The sequence below is a fragment of the Magnolia sinica genome, chromosome 8, assembly GCF_029962835.1.
Source record: "Magnolia sinica isolate HGM2019 chromosome 8, MsV1, whole genome shotgun sequence".
Lineage (NCBI taxonomy): Eukaryota > Viridiplantae > Streptophyta > Magnoliopsida > Magnoliales > Magnoliaceae > Magnolia > Magnolia sinica.
Window position 1 is genome coordinate 86,772,741 of NC_080580.1, and position 20,398 is coordinate 86,793,138.

At 40.0% G+C, this 20,398-nt stretch overlaps 1 protein-coding gene across 1 annotated transcript; it reads left to right on the forward strand.

The window, feature by feature from the left end:
• The first annotated feature begins 1,081 nt into the window (after positions 1–1,081).
• On the forward strand, positions 1,082–8,221 carry LOC131253592 (taxadiene 5-alpha hydroxylase-like). Its single transcript, XM_058254647.1, has 4 exons — positions 1,082–1,470; positions 1,747–2,315; positions 6,136–6,326; positions 7,666–8,221. Exons 1-4 carry the CDS (start codon positions 1,109–1,111, stop codon positions 8,002–8,004), a joined length of 1,461 nt encoding a protein of 486 aa, XP_058110630.1. The 5' UTR covers positions 1,082–1,108; the 3' UTR covers positions 8,005–8,221.
• The last annotated feature ends 12,177 nt before the right edge of the window (positions 8,222–20,398 follow it).

The following is a 20,398-nucleotide window of genomic DNA, read 5'->3' on the forward strand; positions in this document are numbered from 1 at the left end:
GTTACTTAGATGTGATCTTGTGCTTGTGGTCCATCCAAGACTTGCAATTTCATCATTTTCGAGCAAAGTATATATTTCGATAGGCTTATTATAACCATTGTGTTAAACATTATATACCTACACTAATTAGAGATATTAAAATTGATTTAATAATTAAATTTAAACTCCTGTAAATATATTATGCAAGACTATTTTTGAATAACAGGGACTATGAATTCAGGGGACGGGCCCTCGTGGGACCGTAATTCGTACAGGCAGGGCTCTATGGGGCCCACAATGATGTGAGTGTTTTATCCATGCTGTTCATCTCTTTTTTCAGATCAGTTTAAGGTACGATCCCAAAAATCAGGCAGGTCCACAGATCCAATGGACCACAAAGTGGGGATTGAACGTCCACCATTAAAAAGTTCTTGGGAACTGGAGAAGTTTCAGATCAAGCTTATATTTGTGTTTTCACTTCATCCACGTCTACATGAACTAATTAATAGGTTGGATGGTAAAAAAAACATCACAGTGGCCTGTAGAAAGGTTTCCACGGTGGGTGTCATTATCACTGAAGCTTTCTTTGGTGTGGTCCGCTGAAGCTGTGGACGTGCTTCATTTTTAGGATCATAATTTAAAATGGTCTGATAAAAGTGATAAATGGCATGGATAAAACACTTACATCACGGTGGGCCCCACAGAGCCCTGCCTGGACAGATTACCGTCCGGGCGTGGGTAGGACGCAATCCACGTCCGAATTCAGGGTGCCGTTTCATTCGTAGATTTAGTGCCCTTTTCGTGATTGGAGGGTGGATGGACAACAATTCTGGCAATCCCTAGATGCACTTATCCCATTGGATAGCCTTCTGATGGACAATTAAGAAAATATATATTTCAAGGGTCCACATTCAAATGAAAAAAGGTTAAAGGTTGGACGGTGAGCTTAGTCCATTATTGGAATTGTTGGGCCATGTTCCATCCATGCTGGGAGCATGAAAAGATTCCAATCCAAAAGAGGAAATCGTGGCCCCACCCTCACAAATTAACCTAAAGGATATCATGCTAAATAATCATATACTAAGTTATAAATAAAGCCATGGGAGAAAGATATCACTAGTCACCGATTATGATTGAAGTCTTCGTTGCAGTTGCTCTGATTTCATTTGCCTTTATTTTCTTCATCCTTCGTAGGGACTCTCGAGGGATGAAACTCCCTCCAGGGTCCCTAGGACTCCCCATAATCGGGGAGTCCTTGAGCTTCCTTAAAGCTCAGAGGGACGATAGAGGGTCCGAATGGATAAACGAAAGGGTTGCCCTCTACGGTCATGTGTTCAAGACATCCATTCTAGGCTCTCCGACTGCGGTCATAATCGGTAAGGAGGGTAACAAGTTCGTATTCATGGATGATGAAGCACTGGATGGAAACCAGCCAGAGTCCTCCAAGAAGATCTTCGGGAAAAACAGCATCTTCGGGCTGATGGGAGACAGGTATGAGATTTGACATAGGGCTAATTAGACCCTAGACACCTCCAGTCTATTTTAAGTTAAATCTCTTTTCATATTGTGTGTTTAGATGTAATTTCATAAAGCTGATCCAATTCGTTGCTGATTGAAATAGTCATTAAAAAGACAACTGATCTAATTAAAAAAAAATAAAATAGATAAACAAAGTCTGATATCTACTTGATTTTGTAGAATTTGCAACCAAACGGTCCCTTAGATGCACTTATGAGGCAATCTTGTTTATTATTTCTTCTATTACAGGCATAAACTTGTAAAGGGTGCAATGATGAGCTTCCTAAAACCCCAAAACCTTCAAGAATACATAGGAATCATGGATGATTTGGTGAAAACAGGATTACTAGCTGAAATGAAAGAAAAGGACGCGATCAAGATTGTGCCTTTTATGAAAGATCTCATGTTCAACATTACATGTACTCTATTGTTTGGATTATACGATGAGCATACCAAAGCGGCCTTGTTCGAGGATTTCTCCGAAGCGATGCAAGCCTCATGGTCCATTCCTATAAATTTCCCAGGCACCATCTTCTGGCGGGGCGTAAAAGCAAGATCTAGGATTGTTGAACGAATGGCCCCGATCGTGAGGAGGAGAAAAGAGATGCTAGTTGCTGGGACTGTCCGTCCGAAGAGCGATGTGATCTCAAGCATGGTTGCATTAAGAGATGAGAAGGGAGAATCGATCAGCGATGATGAGATTATGGATAATATAATCTCACTGGTATTTGCTAGTCATGATACTACCGCCATTCTCTTGAGCTTGATGGTATGGAAGCTGGCTAGAGATCCCAAGATTCATCAGAAAGTCTTGCAAGGTAACCATTTGCAAGAGGTTTGCTGCACACTTGAGAAAGAACTTAAAGTCGTCCATCTAATTAATTAGATATGGCCTTCTAGATCATTTGGCCCAAAAATCAGGTTTGTTCCATTTTTCAGGTGGGCCACAAAAGAACTTCGTTCGCCAAAGTACAGGTGGACCATCGTGATTTTTGGTCCAAAGCATCTTATGGTAGGACACTGACACACGGGTGAACTAGATGAGGTCGATCACGGTGTAATTATATAGGGTACATAGTATGGTCCAAAGCATCTTATATATGGTAGGACACTGCCACTTGAGCTATGGGTCGGGGTGTAATTATATAGGGTATATCGTATAACTCATTTTGGTTTGCGAAATAGGCTTATTTTAGGTTCCGACGGTCCTGATCACTTCCACTTCCACTTCCGATTGGGCCTTATCTGGTCCATCTTGGACATGAAAGTGGCTGCGACCGGCTCTACATTAGACACACCTTATGGACATATTGGGTCTCTCTCTCACTTTTTATTAGATAAATTAACTTGAAACCTAAGACCTTAAGGGTGTGTTTGGCCGGACCAATTTCATGGGATTAGGTGGGATGGAATGGATTTTAAGGTACTGATGGAGGTGTCAGTGTTTGTCCCTTGATCCCATGGGTTTAGGATAGCCCATGGGATATACAGCAGCCAGTTTGGACCGTCCCAAATGGATGGGTTTGCATCTACACTTGCTTCTTGTGGTGTGCCCCACTCACTGTTTTATATTTGCCTTAAAACAAGTTTATGGCTAAATGTAAGCCGGTGAAAATGATGGACGGAGTGGATATCTCATTGATATATTGGTGGGCCCCACATAGAGGTGAAAATTCACATCATATGATTTGCAGAATCCATGTTAGCTACCGGCGGTGTTTACGAGGGCGAGGTACATCCCGCCATCCCAAACGGGGGATGGGATGAGATGGCGCAGGATAACCCTCCTAATCACATCTAATACCATATCCAGCGCCCAGCCAAACACGCCCTAATGTTATAACATGCTCTATTTGTCATTGAGCTTGGTCTGCCGTTCATAAACGTCTTCATCTTACACATGTTTATGATGGCACAAATGATGGTTTGTGTGGATGGGCCACTTTGTACTCACATTTGTAACCTGACCAATGGTTCAGATTTTGTGCACATGAGCAGCCGTGTGGGGAAGGTTGGGCTTATTATACACACACCTGCATGTAAATTTTCAAGGAGAAACTGATCTGGGTGTCGTCTAGCCAGATCTGCATCTGCCATGAAGATTGCATGGCATGAAAGTCAAGCTTGTCTGCTCATTAGGTGAGCCATAACTGTATATTAAATAAGACCATTGATTCCAACATTTTACCTAACATGATGACCAAACCAGCTTGATTTTTGTTCTCGATGATATTCATAGTGGGGACCACCATCCACACTGTAAAAGACGACTCGGACGTGAATTACATTTACCAGATGTGATGCATGTGATATATATATGTGATGCATGTGTATCAATAAAAAATGTTCCTCACATGCATGCACCATACTAAAAACACACACACACGAACACACACACACGTGTGTGTGTGTGTGTGTATATATTGATGTGATGCATGTGTATGAATTGGAGAGGAGCTCATAGTGGCAGAGCTCCTCCCTCACACACACGTCTCTCTCTCTCTCTCTCTCTCTCTCTCTCTCTCTCTCTCTCTCTCTCTCTCTCTCTTATATATATATATATATATATATATATATATATATATATAGGTTCTATTTGGTGGAGCTCACGAGAACTTCCCATTAGGTCATGAGGTCGAGCTGTGTGGCCCCACCGTGATGCATGCCGAACATCTACCCCATCAGTCAAATAAAACATTCCATGGTGGGCCTTGTGCTTAAAAATTAAGTCAATCCATGACTTGTGTGGGCCACACTACATACAAAAGTTGAAAGGGGTTATCCTCCCATTAAAACATTCATAATCATTTGTTGGGCCCACTGAGGAATGATTCACAAATCCAGCCCATCCATTATGTGTGTCCCACTTGGACAAGGGGTCAGACCAAGTTTTAGATGTATCCAAATTTTAAGTGGACCCCACAAAGTGCTTTTATATGTTTTAGGCATATCTTCACATTATTTTAGATGGTATGGCCCACCTAAGTTCCTTATACAGCTTAATTTTGAGATATCCCATCATTTAAAGGGGACCCATCAAATGCACAGTGTTGATGTTCGGCACACATCACGGTGGGGCCCACACATCTCGACCTCATGGGAAGTTCCCTCATGGGCCCCACCATGATGCATGTCTAACATCAGCCACATCACCCCATTAGTTAGATGCACCATTCCATGGTGGTCCTTAAGCTTAAAAATAAAGTCAATCCATGACTTCTGTGGGCCACACCACATGCAAAGGTTGAGAGGAGTTACGCTCCCATTAAAACATTCATAATCATTTGCCGGGCCCACTGAGATGTGGTTCACAAATCCAGCCCATCCATTATGTGTATCCCACTTGAATGAGGGGTCATACCAAGTTTCAGATGCATCCAAATTTTAGGTGGGCCCCACCAAGTGCTTTTATATGTTTCAGGCATGTCTTCACATGATTTTAGATGGTATGGCCGACCTGAGTTCCATATACGGCTGATCTTTGGGATATCCCATAATTTAAAGGGGACCCATCAAATACAGGGCGTTGATGTTCGACACACATCATGGTGGGGCCCACAAAGCTCGACCTCATGGGAAGGGAAATAGATTGGCTACTCCTCTGCCACTGGCCATTGGCTAGTGGTTGGTGCTCTGTGGGCCCCACCATGATGTATGTGTTTCATCCATATCGTTCATCTATTTTTATAGATCATTTTATGGTATGAAAGAAAAAAGAGGTATATCTCAATCTCAAGTGGACCACATTACAGGAAAAGTGTTGAATGACCGTTGACCATTAAAAACGTTTTGGGGGCCATAAAAGTTTTGGATCAAGCTTATATTTATTTTTTCCCTTCATCTGGGTCTTTATGACCTAATCAATAGATTGGATGTCAAATAAACAATACCGGCCTTAGGAGGATTTTAATGGTGGATATCCAATCATTATTGTTTTCCTGTGGTGTGGTCCACGTAAGATTTATATCCCTGTCATTTTTTATCAATCCCTAAAATGATTTATAAAAATGAATGAACGGAATGGATGAAACACATCCATCATGGTGGGGCCCACAGAGCACTGACTACCAACCACGGGGCTGGTGTAAGGGGAGTAGCCAATCCGTCTCCCATGGGAAGTTCCCATGACCTCTACGCATAGAACCATTTCCCATATATATATATATATAGATATATAGATATATCTTTTTTTTCTTTTTTAAATTTAAAATTTAATTTTTCACAAATAAATCCAAGGAACATATTTAAGAATCGGGATCCTTTGTTTATCTCCCAGGTTAAATTTGTGTTTGTTGCAATCTAATTGGCCACATTATCACACATGGCATTTAATGTAGCAGTGCTGACAATGCCAATGACTACGTGGACCAATCTCCATGCAGTAAAATCGAAAGTTTAGCATGCAGTGGATCCAGATTCCATATTTAAACCCTTAAATTGTTAGTCTTATAAGAGGTCACTTAGCGGTTACCAACAATTACCTTTATCAGACAATTCTAACCATTCCATCTAGTGGCTTGCCAAACAGATGGCTATAAAAAAGAAGGCCATCTTTTTAGATGGATTAGATCATCCGATCAATACAGTTTATGCATTGTGGCCCATCAGATTTTATAATTTTTATTCCCAAACCACCAGAACACATGGAGATTTTGAAGGAGAGACAAACACCGGAAGGAAAGCTTACATGGCGTGAAGTTCAAAAGATGAATTATACATGGAGAGTTGCACAGGAGCTTATGAGACTTATTCCTCCTGTCTTTGGTAGCTTTAGAAAGGCTATTAAAGACACCAGCTTTGGAGGCTATGACATTCCCAAAGGATGGCAGGTATGTGTATATCTAACTTCTAAGCATGAAGAGCCAGGCTCTTATGACTCTTTCATTTGGCATGCTTTTTTTTATAATCCAGACCGTTGAGGATGGGCCGGGCATAACCCAAAGGTAACTCAGACATGTGAACGTAATCATCTGGGTTTGTCCTTGGAATTTAGGCCACTTACTATGTTCCTTCTAACTATTCATTGGATAACCGATTGATTGGACGGTTAGGATTGCTTGAAGAATGTGATTTTGTAGATATGTGCCATCTAAAATGTGCCCCACAGTTTAGATGGTCTGGATGGCCCTATGTAAATGGCATACACAAGGAGGGTGGATCATGGCCATCTTCAAAATGGTGGTAAAGTATAACACGTGTCTGTATTGGCATGCGTTTGCTACAATTTTATAAATGGTCGTGATTCATCCACTGAGCATGTGGCATGCATGTGCATCAATATGGATGGACTAACCAAACCATAGACTTGATTGTGAATGGAGCATAGCCTGCAAATCATACTGATCGGATGATCTCGACCATTAGTAATATCAGCTGCTCAACTTAGACCATTGATCATCTTCATTTTAACTGTTCACGTGATGGCCATGAAATAGATGGATAGAACCACTTAATCTCTGTGATTTTGGGTATATGCTCCATTTATGATAGCCCCACAAGTTAGATGGTCTAGATTGACATACATGTATGCCACGTATACACTAGATGAGTCACCACCATTTCATCGGAAACAGATTGGCTACTCCCCCTGCCACCAGCCCGGTGCTCTGTGGGCCCCACCATGATGTATTTGTTTCATCCATTCCGTTCATCCATTTTTACAGATCATTTTAGAATTTGAAACCAAAAAAGAAAGGGATATAAATCTCAGGTGGACCACACCAGAGGAAAACAATAACGATTGGATATCCACCATTAAAATCCTCTTAAGGCCCCCTGTACGGTTTATTTGACATCAAATCTGTTGATTAGGTCATAAAGACCCATATGAAGGGAAAAAAACAAAGATCAGCTTGATCCAAAACTTTTATGGCCCCCAAAAAGTTTTTAATGGTCGACATTCATTCAACACTGTTTCCTGTAATGTGGTCCATTTGAGATTGGGATATACCTCATTTTTGGTCTCATAACATAAAATGATCTAGAAAAATAGATGGACGGCATGGATGAAACACGTACATCATGGTGGGGCCCACAGAGATCCGACCACCAGCCATTGACTGGTCGCAGGGGAGTAGCTAATCCGTTTCCCATTTCATCTAAGCCCATATTCATCTTTTTCGTCTCAGTCACACGTGCATCTCACGCTTCTATTGTTTCTGGTTTCAGGTGCTTTGGGTCTGCCCGCCAACTCACATGGACAAGGACATCTTCGAAGATCCTGATGAGTTCGATCCATCACGTTTTCAAAACCCATCTAAGCCGATCCCACCGTTCGCTTACATCCCATTCGGTGCTGGGGTCCACATGTGCATTGGCAACGAATTCGCTAGGGTTGAGACGCTCACCATCGTCCATCACATGATCACAAACTTTGAGTGGTCACAATTGATTCCTGACGAACCGATCACACGCCAACCGATGCCTTATCCATCCATGGGCCTCCCCATCAAGATCAAAGCCAGGAATCCCTCTGATTTTATCTCAGATGCAACACGTTTCTCCTGACTACGTAAAACATTGCACGGGAAATGATGCTCCCGCTTGTATGATACTTATTAATCGGACCTTTGGAATCTAGTCAATGGATTTAATGCTTGATTGGTTTTTAATAGGCCGTTTGGATGTATGTGTGGTCCACCTATGTTTCGAATCTGCCTCAGTTTTGGCATATATACTAAAATAATAAGAAAGAAATGGATGAACTGCATGGATAAAATTTATATATGGATCCACATGGCCCTTGCTTGGACGCATAAAGCATTTAATTATATATGGATTTCAAATGGAACATTGACTGTCTCCTACCCCGCCACTGGGGCACAGGCATAAGCTCTAGCGGCCACCATGATGTATGGATTTTATCTGCACCGCAGATCATTTCGCCGTGGTAGTTTATAGGATAAGACCAAAAGTTGGACATTTCCAAGACTCGGGCAGACCACACCATAGAAATTAGCGGTAATAATAATAATGCTTGCTATATTAAAACTTTCCCAGGGTTTACTGTGATGTTTATTTGCTATCTAACCTATTTATAAATTTATATAGACTTAGGTGAAGGAAAACACAAATATAAGTTGGATCTAAAACTTTTATAACCCTTAAAAGGTTTTTAATTGTCAAACTGGTGTGGCTGAACGGATGAATTAGACTTTCTTGAAGAGGAGCTGATGCTTGATCAATAATGCTGCGTTGGGTAAGGAAATGTGGATTGAGGTCGTTAATATGGCTTGTTACTTAGTGAACGGTCCCATTCTACAACTATTAATTATAAAATTTTAAAGGAAGTGTAAAGTGATCAATGGGTAGACTATCAAGGATGTGAGTATTTGATTGCGATACTTACTCTCACATATTATTAGTTAAAAGAGATAAGCTGGACTAAATGACTAAAAAGTATGTCTTTATTGACTATGGAAATTGTGTGAAAGGGTATAGGCTATATAACCGGGTTACACAGAAAATCATCCTCAGTTGTGATGTCAGATTCGACAAATGACCCTTATTACGTAAGAATAAACACAAAAAGGATGAAAAGTCGGTTATAGACGTTCATATATACAAAGATGAGACATATGCTAATATTGAGACATAAACAGAGATACAGGAGCAGGTGGAGTAACCGCCTGTGAGAAGGAATCCACAAAGGGATCGTATGTTACCAGCCGCATACATGGATAACTTGAATTTGCATTTTTCCTCATTACGGATGTGAGGGATCCGTCTACTTTTTAAGAGACTTGATGATATAAATGCCGAAAGTTGGAAAGCGACGAGGTATGATGAGATGAATTCCATGTACAAGAATGAGACGTGGGAGCTGGTGAAGCTTTCCGTTGGCTGTAAAGCGATCGGGTATAAGTGGATCTTCAAGAAGGAACATAATAGGTACAAGATAAGGCTGGTGGCTAAAAGATATGCTCAAAGAGAATGTGTGAACTTCAGTTAGATATTCGCGCTCATAGTGAGGTAAGTATCTATCAGATTTGTATTGGCGCTAGTTCCCAATACAATCTCGAGCTGTAAAAGATGGATGTGAAGACAATTTTCTTGAATGGGAAACTGGAAGAGAAGATTTACATGAAATAATCATAAGGTTTCGAAATATAAGAGTTAGAGAATAAAGTTTGCAGGTTAAAAATGTCGTTATATGGCTTGAAATAGTTGCCTAAGCAACGGTACAAGAAATTTGATTATTTCATGGTGAGTCAAAGGTTTACCAGGATTAAGTATGATTATTGTGTCTATTACAAGACACAGTGATATACGAAGTTCATTATCTTGATATTGTATGTTAATGACATGCTTATCGCCAGTCATAGCATATATGAGATCGACATATTAAACACTCAACTATTAGGGACATTTGAAATAAAAGATTTGGAACTGCAACGAGGGTTTTCGGCATTAATATATATAGAGACAAGAAGAAGAGTAAGCTATAGTTATGTCAGGCAGAATACCTTGATAATGTATTCGTGAAGTATGAGATGGACAAGGCAAAGCTAGTCAATATTCCCCACACGGATTATTTTAGGATTTCTTCTGAACAATGTCTTAAAATAAATAAAGAAAAGCAAGTTATATCTTGTATTCCTTATTTGAGTACAGTTGGCAACTTGGTGTATGTCATGGTTTATACCAGACCAAATATTTTACAAGCAGTGGGTGTTGTTAGCAGATATATGTCTAACCTTGACAAGCAACACTGGGAGGCAATGAAATGACTACTTCGATATATTCGAGGTACGTAGGACTACATCTTGACATTTGAAAAATCAGGAGACAAGTTAGTAGGCTATGTGGATTCAGATTACGCGAGCAATGTGAATAATAGAAGGTCAAATTTCGATTACTCATTTGTGTTAACGGGTGGAGCGATCAGTTGGATGTTAAAGTTTCGGTATATGGTAACACTTTCCACAATCAAAGTTGAGTATTTGACGGTAACAGAAGCATTTAAAGGTGTTTGGTTGAGGGGAATGATAAATCAGTTAAGGCTTCAGTAGGAGGACGTGCTAGTTAATTGTGACAGCGAAAGCATAATTAATTTGATAAAGAATTCAATTTATTACTCATGTACTAAACAAATTGATATGCGTCATCATTTTATCCGACAAGTGCTTGAGGAAGGAAGCGTGACTCTTGATAAGATACACACAAACGTGAATCCGACTGACATGCTTGCGAAGGTAGTTCTCACAAAGAAGTTCAAGTTCTGTGCAACTTCTCTGGGCTTAACGAAGGCCTAATGAGGACGAAATATTCACAGGAAGCGACGATGAAAGTATGATGGAAGGCAATTAGAAATGATAATGTCAAATGAGCAATGGAGAATGAAGATTGAAGATTGAAGACATGGTGGATATCTGTTGTATAATGTCTTAAATTTGCAACAAGGTTTGTCGATGTCAACAGACCACTCAATCCTATCGAGCATATATCAATGGTATCGATGCCATCGATAGAAGCTCATGAATCATATCGAGAAAATCTAAAAAAATCGTAGTTGATTGCTAGACAGTTTTAGAGGTTGCTACTCGATGACATTGAATGATCTTTAATGTTATCGACTGGTCCTCGATGTCTATCGATGCAATCAAATGACCCATCGAAGGAGTGCGTAGAATTGCGTAAGTGCGTGATTTGTTTCCTATTATATATATATATATATATATATATGATGTAATTGGAATTAGGGAAGATATTAGGGCTTTCTAAGTTATTCTAAAGGGTTCGAGAGCATAACTAGGGTTTTCAAAGGAGATTTGAGGGTTGTTTGAATCGGTAAGATTTACTATATCTTATAATATTGTTTTCATAGTGCATTATTTATCGCTTTGTACCTTGTTTTTTTTTTTTCGAAAGAATTGTTCTATGTAAAATTCAAATTACCTTATTGTTTGGGTTTGTTTGCGTGACTATGATTACTTGGTTTAATTACGAGAGTCCCAACAACTCCTATATAAATGGCTTGGATCATTGAAAAATGACTCAATATATAATAAAGGCTAAAGTCTAAATATATCCGGTTGCAATGCATCAGGATGTGTTGTAGCAAATTTGTTTGTAGTTTGACTTGTTTTATTTCGAGACAATGTTGTATATATAAGTGCTCATGTTTTGATTGGATGATTAAAAATAGATTGCTTTTAAATGAGTATTATTATATAAATGGCTTGGATCATTGAAAAATGACTCAATGTATAAAGGCTAAAGTCCAAATATATCCTGTTGCAATGCGTCAGGATGTGTTGTAGAAAATTTGTTTGTAGTTTGACTGGTTTTATTTCGAGACAATGTCGTATATATAAGTGCTCATGTTTTGATTGGATGATTAAAAATAGATTTGTTTTAAAAGAGTATTAATATTTTTTGAAATGTAATAAACGGAGTTGTATAACAGCCATAAGTCAAAATTAAAATAGATGGCTTTTTCAGCGTATTTATACCATGAACAGATTTTAGGATACACTTTAAAAGCAAGTTTGTTTTATTATTATTATTATTATTTAAGAATTCAACCAATACTTAAGCACATGTACTGTGTAATATGTTTTTTTTTTTTTTTTTAAAAAAAAAAAAAAACCCTTTTTTAAACCTTTATTTGGGGGGAAATAGGCCACCAAACCAACGGCTTAGAATTGTCTGGCCTGTACAACATATGATTACGATCGATCGGATTTAAATGTCCGGTTCATCAATTGCTCATAGGCAACTGTATGGACAGGTGATATTAGCGCGGCCTCCCCTGGCCCACAACCATTTCCACCTGTTTCCATGCTCTTGAATTGATAATTCAATCAATGGCCAAGATCCAGTAAGAGTCCTTTTATGTAAATTCCTTTTGAGGTCCCAAGGGCCTACCAGTGAGTGCATATGATCAACCACCCTGAAGAGATGATCTAAACCATCAGATCGCAAGCCCTTAATCGATTGATTTTAACCATCTATTCAGGAATATTTTGGGGCATACACAGTCTACGCCGGGCCCTTCCAATCCAACGGTTAATCGTGGTTGAAGGTGGTCCCTACTGGGTCTGATTTGGGAATTTGCAATGGGAAATAAGTTGAAGAATATCCAATGGATAATTTCTCTTGATTAAAGATCATAAAGAAATACACGGACAGCATTAGTTTACCTGTCACTTACAGTACTGGGCGTACATTGTTAAGAAATGATTCTTGTGCAAGTTGTGGTCGACTAAGACCCGATACGTTCGAAATCAGTCACCTGAGTCGGAGTCGGGCCCTACTCAGACAATTAACGAGTTGGGTCAAGTGTCTGAGTCCTCACACCCTGTTCTATAGATCAAGTGGTAAACTAAGTGAAGATAACTTTTCTTCAACACTGAGGTCTTGGTATTGATTCCCTAGTAAGCATCTGAGTCCTTTAACTATGGTTAAAGTATTTGTGGTGCTGATTCTGTAATACCCAGTCCATTCCGTACTAGTTTCTATGCATATATGTAAGATAATCGACACCCTTAGCTAGACCTAGATTAGCCGTTCATAGTACACACCCAACTGACCAGGACCTCTAGACCTTGAAACCTATCTCATATCAACCGCCCCATCACCGCGATCGTGGCGGTACCACCCGTGCATCGGTATGATACTCCGTTAATGAGATACACCGTGAAGGATAATAAGTGTATCATGTGCGCATGGCACCATGTATTTCATTTCACACATGTGCACAACACATGTCATGCACACATGTACATGCCACACATGGGTGAGAGAATCTCTACCCATGTGTGTGATGTCACATACCCATACCTCTTCTCTCTCATGTGCATGAAAGTTAACCTTTCTCCATGCCATACACTATGCATGACATCACCACACCATGCCATCCCATGCTCCTTTAATCCACCATTAATTACAAAGCATGAATTAAGTACCATAATCCTAGCCTAAGATAATATTAATCACATTAGCTTAACTTAACCAAATTTTATCCATTTCTTTATAAATACCCTTCCATCCCTTAGCATTTCACCATTTTTCCATAAGAGAGAGAGAGAGGAATGATCTTGGTGGGCCATCAACTCCATCAATCCCATACCTTTCATCAATCTCAACCATCAATTCCATCCTTTCCATACATCTCAACCATCTATCTAATTCATCAAGGTGAGTACACCCACCCTACTCATTCTTATTTTGTTTTTGTTGTGTTTTTGTATGGTGGAGATGATGTTGATCATAATGATGTGATTAATGGTGTGGATGATGAAGATAGTATGATTGATGGTGATGATAATTGCAATAAATGTTATGAATGGTGTGGATGATGAAAATAGTATGATTGATGGTAAAGAAAATTGTAATAATGATAAGATGTTATTGATGGTGTAGATAGATAGGAGAAAACATATAAAAATAAAATAAAATAAATTTATTATAGAGTTCATGTGGGACCCATTAATAGTGGGCCCCACAAAAATGATTGTATGACATTCAAATCATCCAAGTGTGGCCCATTAGGCTAGCCACACACTCTCACACACACACCCCCATGCACACATGTGCACAAATATATATATATATATAAGAAAATAAATAAATAAATAAATTTAAAAAGAAAAATATACAGAGGGAGTGAGACGCTACTGCCAGCGTCCAGCGGACGTTGCAGCAGCAGCATCCCAGCTGCATTGTAAAGGGGCAGGGGCTGTGGGTCCACAACGAGCCTCACCCATAATGTATGTATCAAATCCACGCCGTCCATTCAATTCTTCATATCATTTTAGGCATTGAGCCAAAAAATGAAGCCAATCTAGTTCTCTGGTAGGCCACACCATCATAACTCATGTGAAAACATGCTAAAACATATAAAAGTACTTTCTGGGGGCCCACCTGAAATTTTGATGTATCTGAAACTTAGAATGACCCCTTAACTTAGTGGTACACACGCAATAGACGGACTGGATCGTCCCGTTGTGGGCCCCAAATATGAAAAACAAAAAAAAAAGAAAAAAAAAAGAGCAAAACAACACTGACGCTGCATGCTGCAGCGTCAGCGTCTGACGCTGGAAAGAGGTGGCCCCCACCACAGGCCCCACCATGATGTGTGTCGAACATCAGTCGCATGCACTTGATGAGTCCCGTTTAACAATGGGCCACCCCCAAATTCTAGCCATACACGGAACTCAGGTGGCCCACACCATCAAAAATCATGTAAAGACATGCTAAAATATACAAAAGTACTTGATGGGGCCCACCTGAAACTTTGATGCATCTGAAACTTGGACTCACCCCTCCACCAAGTGAGACACACACAATGGATGGACTGGATCTCTCAAGTGACCCACCTTGATGAGAAAATATACAAATAATAATAACAATAATATCAAAATAAAATAATGGTGCGAGGAAGTGACGTCCACATTTGGGGTAAAATTTTGTAGGCCGATCATGGCCACACCACAATGTATGTGCTAAATCCATACCATTCATCCATCTTACTAGTACCATTTATTGTATGGTCCCAAAAATCAGGCCGATTAGAAGTTCATGTAGGCCATGCCACTTGGACAGTGAAAATTGTATACAAAATGCTTAGATTTTTTTGGGGCCCACCTTGGTGATGAGTGGTATATCTGGGCCATTCATTCACTCCTTTAGACCATTTTAAGTCATGAGTAAAAGAATGAGGCAGATCCACAACTTAGGGGGACCACACTATAAGAAACAGAGGGAATAAAATTCCCTACTATTAAATCATTTGAGTTCTACTGTGACGTGTGACTGCCACTAAAGTTGAGTTAGCCATTAGATCATGGAGCCAACTCGTGACATGTATTTTACATCCCATTCGTTCATCATTTAGACCATCCATGTGTCATAAATCCCACTCGACGTATGTACCTTATATCCATGTCATTCATCTAGTGGGTGGTATCAGCTATGATGTTGTTTGTTATATGAACTGTTCATGGGGTGAACCCCACCATGTCAATGAGACCCACAATTATACAAAATAATAATAATAATAATAATAATAATAATAATAATAATAATAAGGAAAGGGAATTGTATGCTTACCAATGAAAGCTTCCCTGAACATAATGTGAAGCATGTGAAGCCCACCTAGGTGCATGTGTTATATACCTGACACTGCCTATGTATTTTCCAGTCACTTAGGAAGTGAGCCCACCTCTTGCCCGTAGACACAAGATGAAGTAGAACTCAATTTTAGGTGGGCCAGGCCATGCTACAAGTAGAAAGTGTAATAACCATTAGAAATTCTTAGGCTCTGGTATGCCCTTATATGCTGGGATGCTTCCTTGGCCATGGACTCCACTTTGTAGTATGATGTAGATGTATGCCTTTCATCAGTTTATCCTCATCATTTTAGGGTATGGTTCCATAGACTAGTCAGATCCAAATCTCATGCCACGGGAGCAATATTGATCACTTATCCTCCGTTAAATATTTCCTAGAGTTACAGTAATGTTTGTGAGAAATCTATCCATCTATTCCTTTTAATCGATCATGGACCATCTAATATACATGTTTTACCAGCCATTCATCTATTTTGATGAGATCATTTTAGAGAGCGGGGCTTCCTATATATTTGCAGCAATCTAAGTCGTTTTCATGGTGCCTATTGTAATAGTTATTTCTCATTTAGTCCGCCAGTGGGTAGGAATCATGTCGATCACTACACTATAGGAATTTGGGATCTTGGGTGGCCCAACTAATAGTGTGGATTGGTGGAAGTTATGTGGACCACCACATATGAGTGCTTGATCTTTTATAGCCCACCTAACTGTATGAAAATTGGGGTAATCGTGTGACTACTTGTTTAAGTAGATTTATGATTGTTGTGGCCATTAACCATATGATCACTGACGGGATGAGTGATAACTAGATTTGATAAAATGGTGCTAAATATGTAGCTCATAAATCTTGTGATCATGTGTGACAGATAGCCGTAAATCATGTGGGTATGTGGGGAATGTGTAGCCCAACCATATGATCAAGTAGTGCTTCGGTGACTACTAAACTATGTGAAATTGTGGTACTGGCCGCCCGGCTACGTGAAAATTTAGTAAAGCGGTTGCCCCATTATGCGAAATATGGTATAATAATAATAATAATAATAATAAGTAACTATCTCACCTTAAGTCCCTTATTATGACAAGTAGAATGACATTTGTGTGGCCACTCAACCATACGGACTTCTGATAATGGAATGACCATAAGACCATGTGGGCATATGAAAAATTGTGTGATTACTCAGACTCATGGACTATGCCGATGGTGTAACTTCCTGGGTACATGAACTTAGGACTTGTGACAGATTGATCATAGGCCCATTGAGATATATTTTAGGCCCATATGATGAGGCTCATTGTGATGTATTTCCTGCCCATGTGATGTGGCCCATGGTGATGTGAATTAGGCCCCGGTATGTGGCCTACTTGTGAATTAGATTTAAGGCCACTTGCAATGTATTTGAGACCCATGGGCGTGGCTCATTGAGATGTATTTTAGGCCCATGGGTTGTGGCTCATTGTGATGTATTTGAGGCCTATGTGTAGTGCTCACCTCTTGTGTGTTTGAAGCCCATGGGTCGTGAAGCCTGATGTGGTGTATTCATGGCCCATGTGACGAGGTCCATTGCGATGTGTAAGGCCCATATGATACGGCCCAATGTGATGAATGTGCGACCCTTGTGTGAGACCCAAAGCAATGTATCTGAGGACCGATGTGATTTGTGATTTCACCATGATGTATGTATTGATGTTTATGTGGGTCATTCCTTGGGGGCAATGTTGGTTAAATGTCCACATTGTCAAAGTCGATTGTTGATGCCGATTATTGATATTGATTATGAGTATGTGACAGCATAGCATCATGATACATGCCCATACGCATCATCTGCATGTTTGTTATGAGATATGATTGACCATTGCATATGTCATTGGACAGATTGTTATGAGACTCCCTGATAGGCGAAGGTTATCTCACATGAGCACGCGGTATGCGTAGGATTGATGCATGACTGGATTATATGACTCATGCATCTCGCATTATGATATGTGTACGCCCTAGCGACATCAGGGTCGTAGCCTCCACAAGCGTATCGTGGATGGCCAAATGGGACACCGGAAATGTTTGGTTCTAGCATACGGGCGCCATAGATGTCCGTGGGTGAAAGTCCCTAAACCTCCGTTGCTAGGAGACACCCCAACGTTCAAACCGAGTGGATACATGAGCGCCCGAGTGCCGAATACTAAGAGGTCACGTCTCCCACTGTGTCGTGGTCAGTTGGGAAGGGGTGTGGCCTTACCCGCTTGAGAGTAGGGGCCATAGCTAGGCTGAGTTTGACCAGCTCGTGAATGGGTCCTCTATCGACGTGCCGGGTAGATATTGGCTGACTGCTGGTCAGCGGATAGTGAGGTTTCTTACGCTCACTTGGGTTCTGTTGGGAGAGAGACAGTGTCATTTGGAGTGTACTAAACCCCTGATGATCCCAGAGATAAACTGTCTGATATGTAGACTTATTGAGCAGGAGTTGCATACTCATTCATTCATTCATTCACTATCCACTCGGGCTGGTGGTGTGTAACAATTTATTACGTGTACCTTCAAAATGGCCAGGATTTCGGTTGGGGCTCGCAACTAACCTAAGATCAAGAGTTTATTATATTGAGTATAACTATCCAAATTAGGTATGGGACTGGTTTGAATAGAAGTCCCTTGTGATGGACCCCATAACCTGCGATACTACATATTATCATCTCAACTTCACTCCAAGGATAGTCATTTCATTCGCATCACATGTTGCATTGCATTAGTAACATTTAGCATTTCGGTTACTATGTTTTAGTATTTAGATACGGTGATGGTATTCGTGAACTCATCGGGAACTGTATATTGCATTCGCATCCTCGACATCCGATATTTAGCTCTTTATCACTCATTATTTACATCGATTTATATTGCGTACTCTAATATTGTATGACTCATAGACTTTTCAGATTTCGATATTGTATAATTATGGCATGACAATATGATGATGATGATGTGATTACGGATGCATGTACTATGGTTATGGCTGTGGTATGATTTCCCTGTAGCATATTTATCTTGCCTGCATGTAGGATACACTGCACATACGTGTGTACTCACTAGGCTTTTTGTCTAAGCCTCCTATTTCCCATTTTTTTCAGGACAGGAGTAGCTTGGAAGACTTAGCTTTCTCGATGCATTGTATCTATTTTTTTGATTTGGCAATGTTAACGTCGTGTACCCTTGGAAAGCATGGTACTTGTAACTATCAGGATTTATAATGGAGAGTTTGCTTGGTATTTTGATCATGGATCTTCATGCTCAGGTATTATTACATGTATATACAAAAAAAAAATTCAGTCAAAAATCTTCCTTGTGGTGCGCCGAACTCGGGACTTGTTATATGGAAGTCGAGTGCCGGATTCGGGGCATCACGGAAGCTGTCCGTCCCCGGGTTTGGGGCGTGACAGATTCTATCACATTAAACTGATGGCCAAGATGATTGTGGCCCACTAAGGATAGCCATGGCCAATAATCAGAACCATTGTTTTAAAACTCAGTGATTTTGATGTAGAGTGGACCGTGGATTTTGATAGGAGGCGAAAGTGATCAGGGCTGTCGGAACCCTAATGCAACGCAAGCACATAACTAGTCATGAGTTATCAAAGGTACAATATGTGATTTTGGGCAGGAGAAGATACTTTAGCCAGCTAACCTACTACACTGGTTGTTTACATTGAATTTGTGAAATTTCATTCGAACAATGGCCGAAAGTCCATTTTAATTTTGTTTTTAGTATTTATAGTAAGTTTTACATAACTCTTGATCTTTTGAGCTTTAGGAGTCGTGCCTAACATGAAAAGAACTTAGAAATTCTAGGAGAATAATGTGTGCAAGCCAAATTGCACACTTACTATTTTTAGTCAAAAACCATGAAGTCCAGTAGAAATCATGACCATCAATAAATACTAAGCTGACTATTCATAGTAAGTCACGTCTTAAAGAAGTTTGAATTGGAGTTTGATTCTTAAACTTCTTTTTAGGTTTGACATCACTATCTAAAAGGATTGTAAATTTTTTTTTAAAAAAATTATCAATCAATTACTTTTTAAATTTATTAAAATTTATTTCTATTCACCTTCGGAAATTAAAGAATCTATGGGAGGAGTCCAAAGCAACTCAATGAATTTGGGGTAATTGTCTTGATCCGAATGAAGATATATAGCGCTCTACCTCATTACATCCTTTCCTGTGTTAGATTTGGACCTATTCTCCTAAGCCATGGTGCCGAACCAGATTCGACTCGGACGATTAGTCAATCTATGATAAGGGCATATCAATCTATACGGTAGAAATGACAACGATCATATACGGTCATCTTCAAGTCTACATCGGCCCACCTGGCCTCCGTAGAAACGACAACAGTGTCTATCATCACGAGGTGGGCCATGGATAACGATCATGATATACGGTCCCTATCATCGATGACATCATCCCACGTGATCCAAGTAAAGATGCCAAGAAGATGAGGCTAAACAAGTCTACACGTTCAGAATGGAGAAGACCCACCAATCGGATGGAATCCAAACCGTCGAATGGTAGCTCCACCATGTAACTGGGACCCCCCAAAGATCAGACCGATCCAGTCATCAAGTGGGCTAGAATGTACATTTTTTTTCATACGGTCTGATTGGATGGGCCTGAATTTTGGTGTGTCCCATTTCCATGGTAGGACGAACCTAATGGACGGAGAGGATTCCACGCACATATCACAGTGGGCCCCACACGCAGCGAGAAAAATTCTCAATTTCAACGAAAATTTTGGATATGCTTCAAGTTTGGGCTAATGCCCCAAAATGATATGGAAAAA

Excerpts from the sequence above, each read along its gene's own strand:
- LOC131253592 (XM_058254647.1), top strand. The coding sequence starts at position 1,109 with ATGATTGAAGTCTTCGTTGCAGTTGCTCTGATTTCATTTGCCTTTATT. Across the intron at positions 1,471-1,746 it reads TTCGGGCTGATGGGAGACAG|GCATAAACTTGTAAAGGGTG; the intron begins GTATGAGATTTG and ends CTTCTATTACAG. Across the intron at positions 2,316-6,135 it reads TCATCAGAAAGTCTTGCAAG|AACACATGGAGATTTTGAAG; the intron begins GTAACCATTTGC and ends CCAAACCACCAG.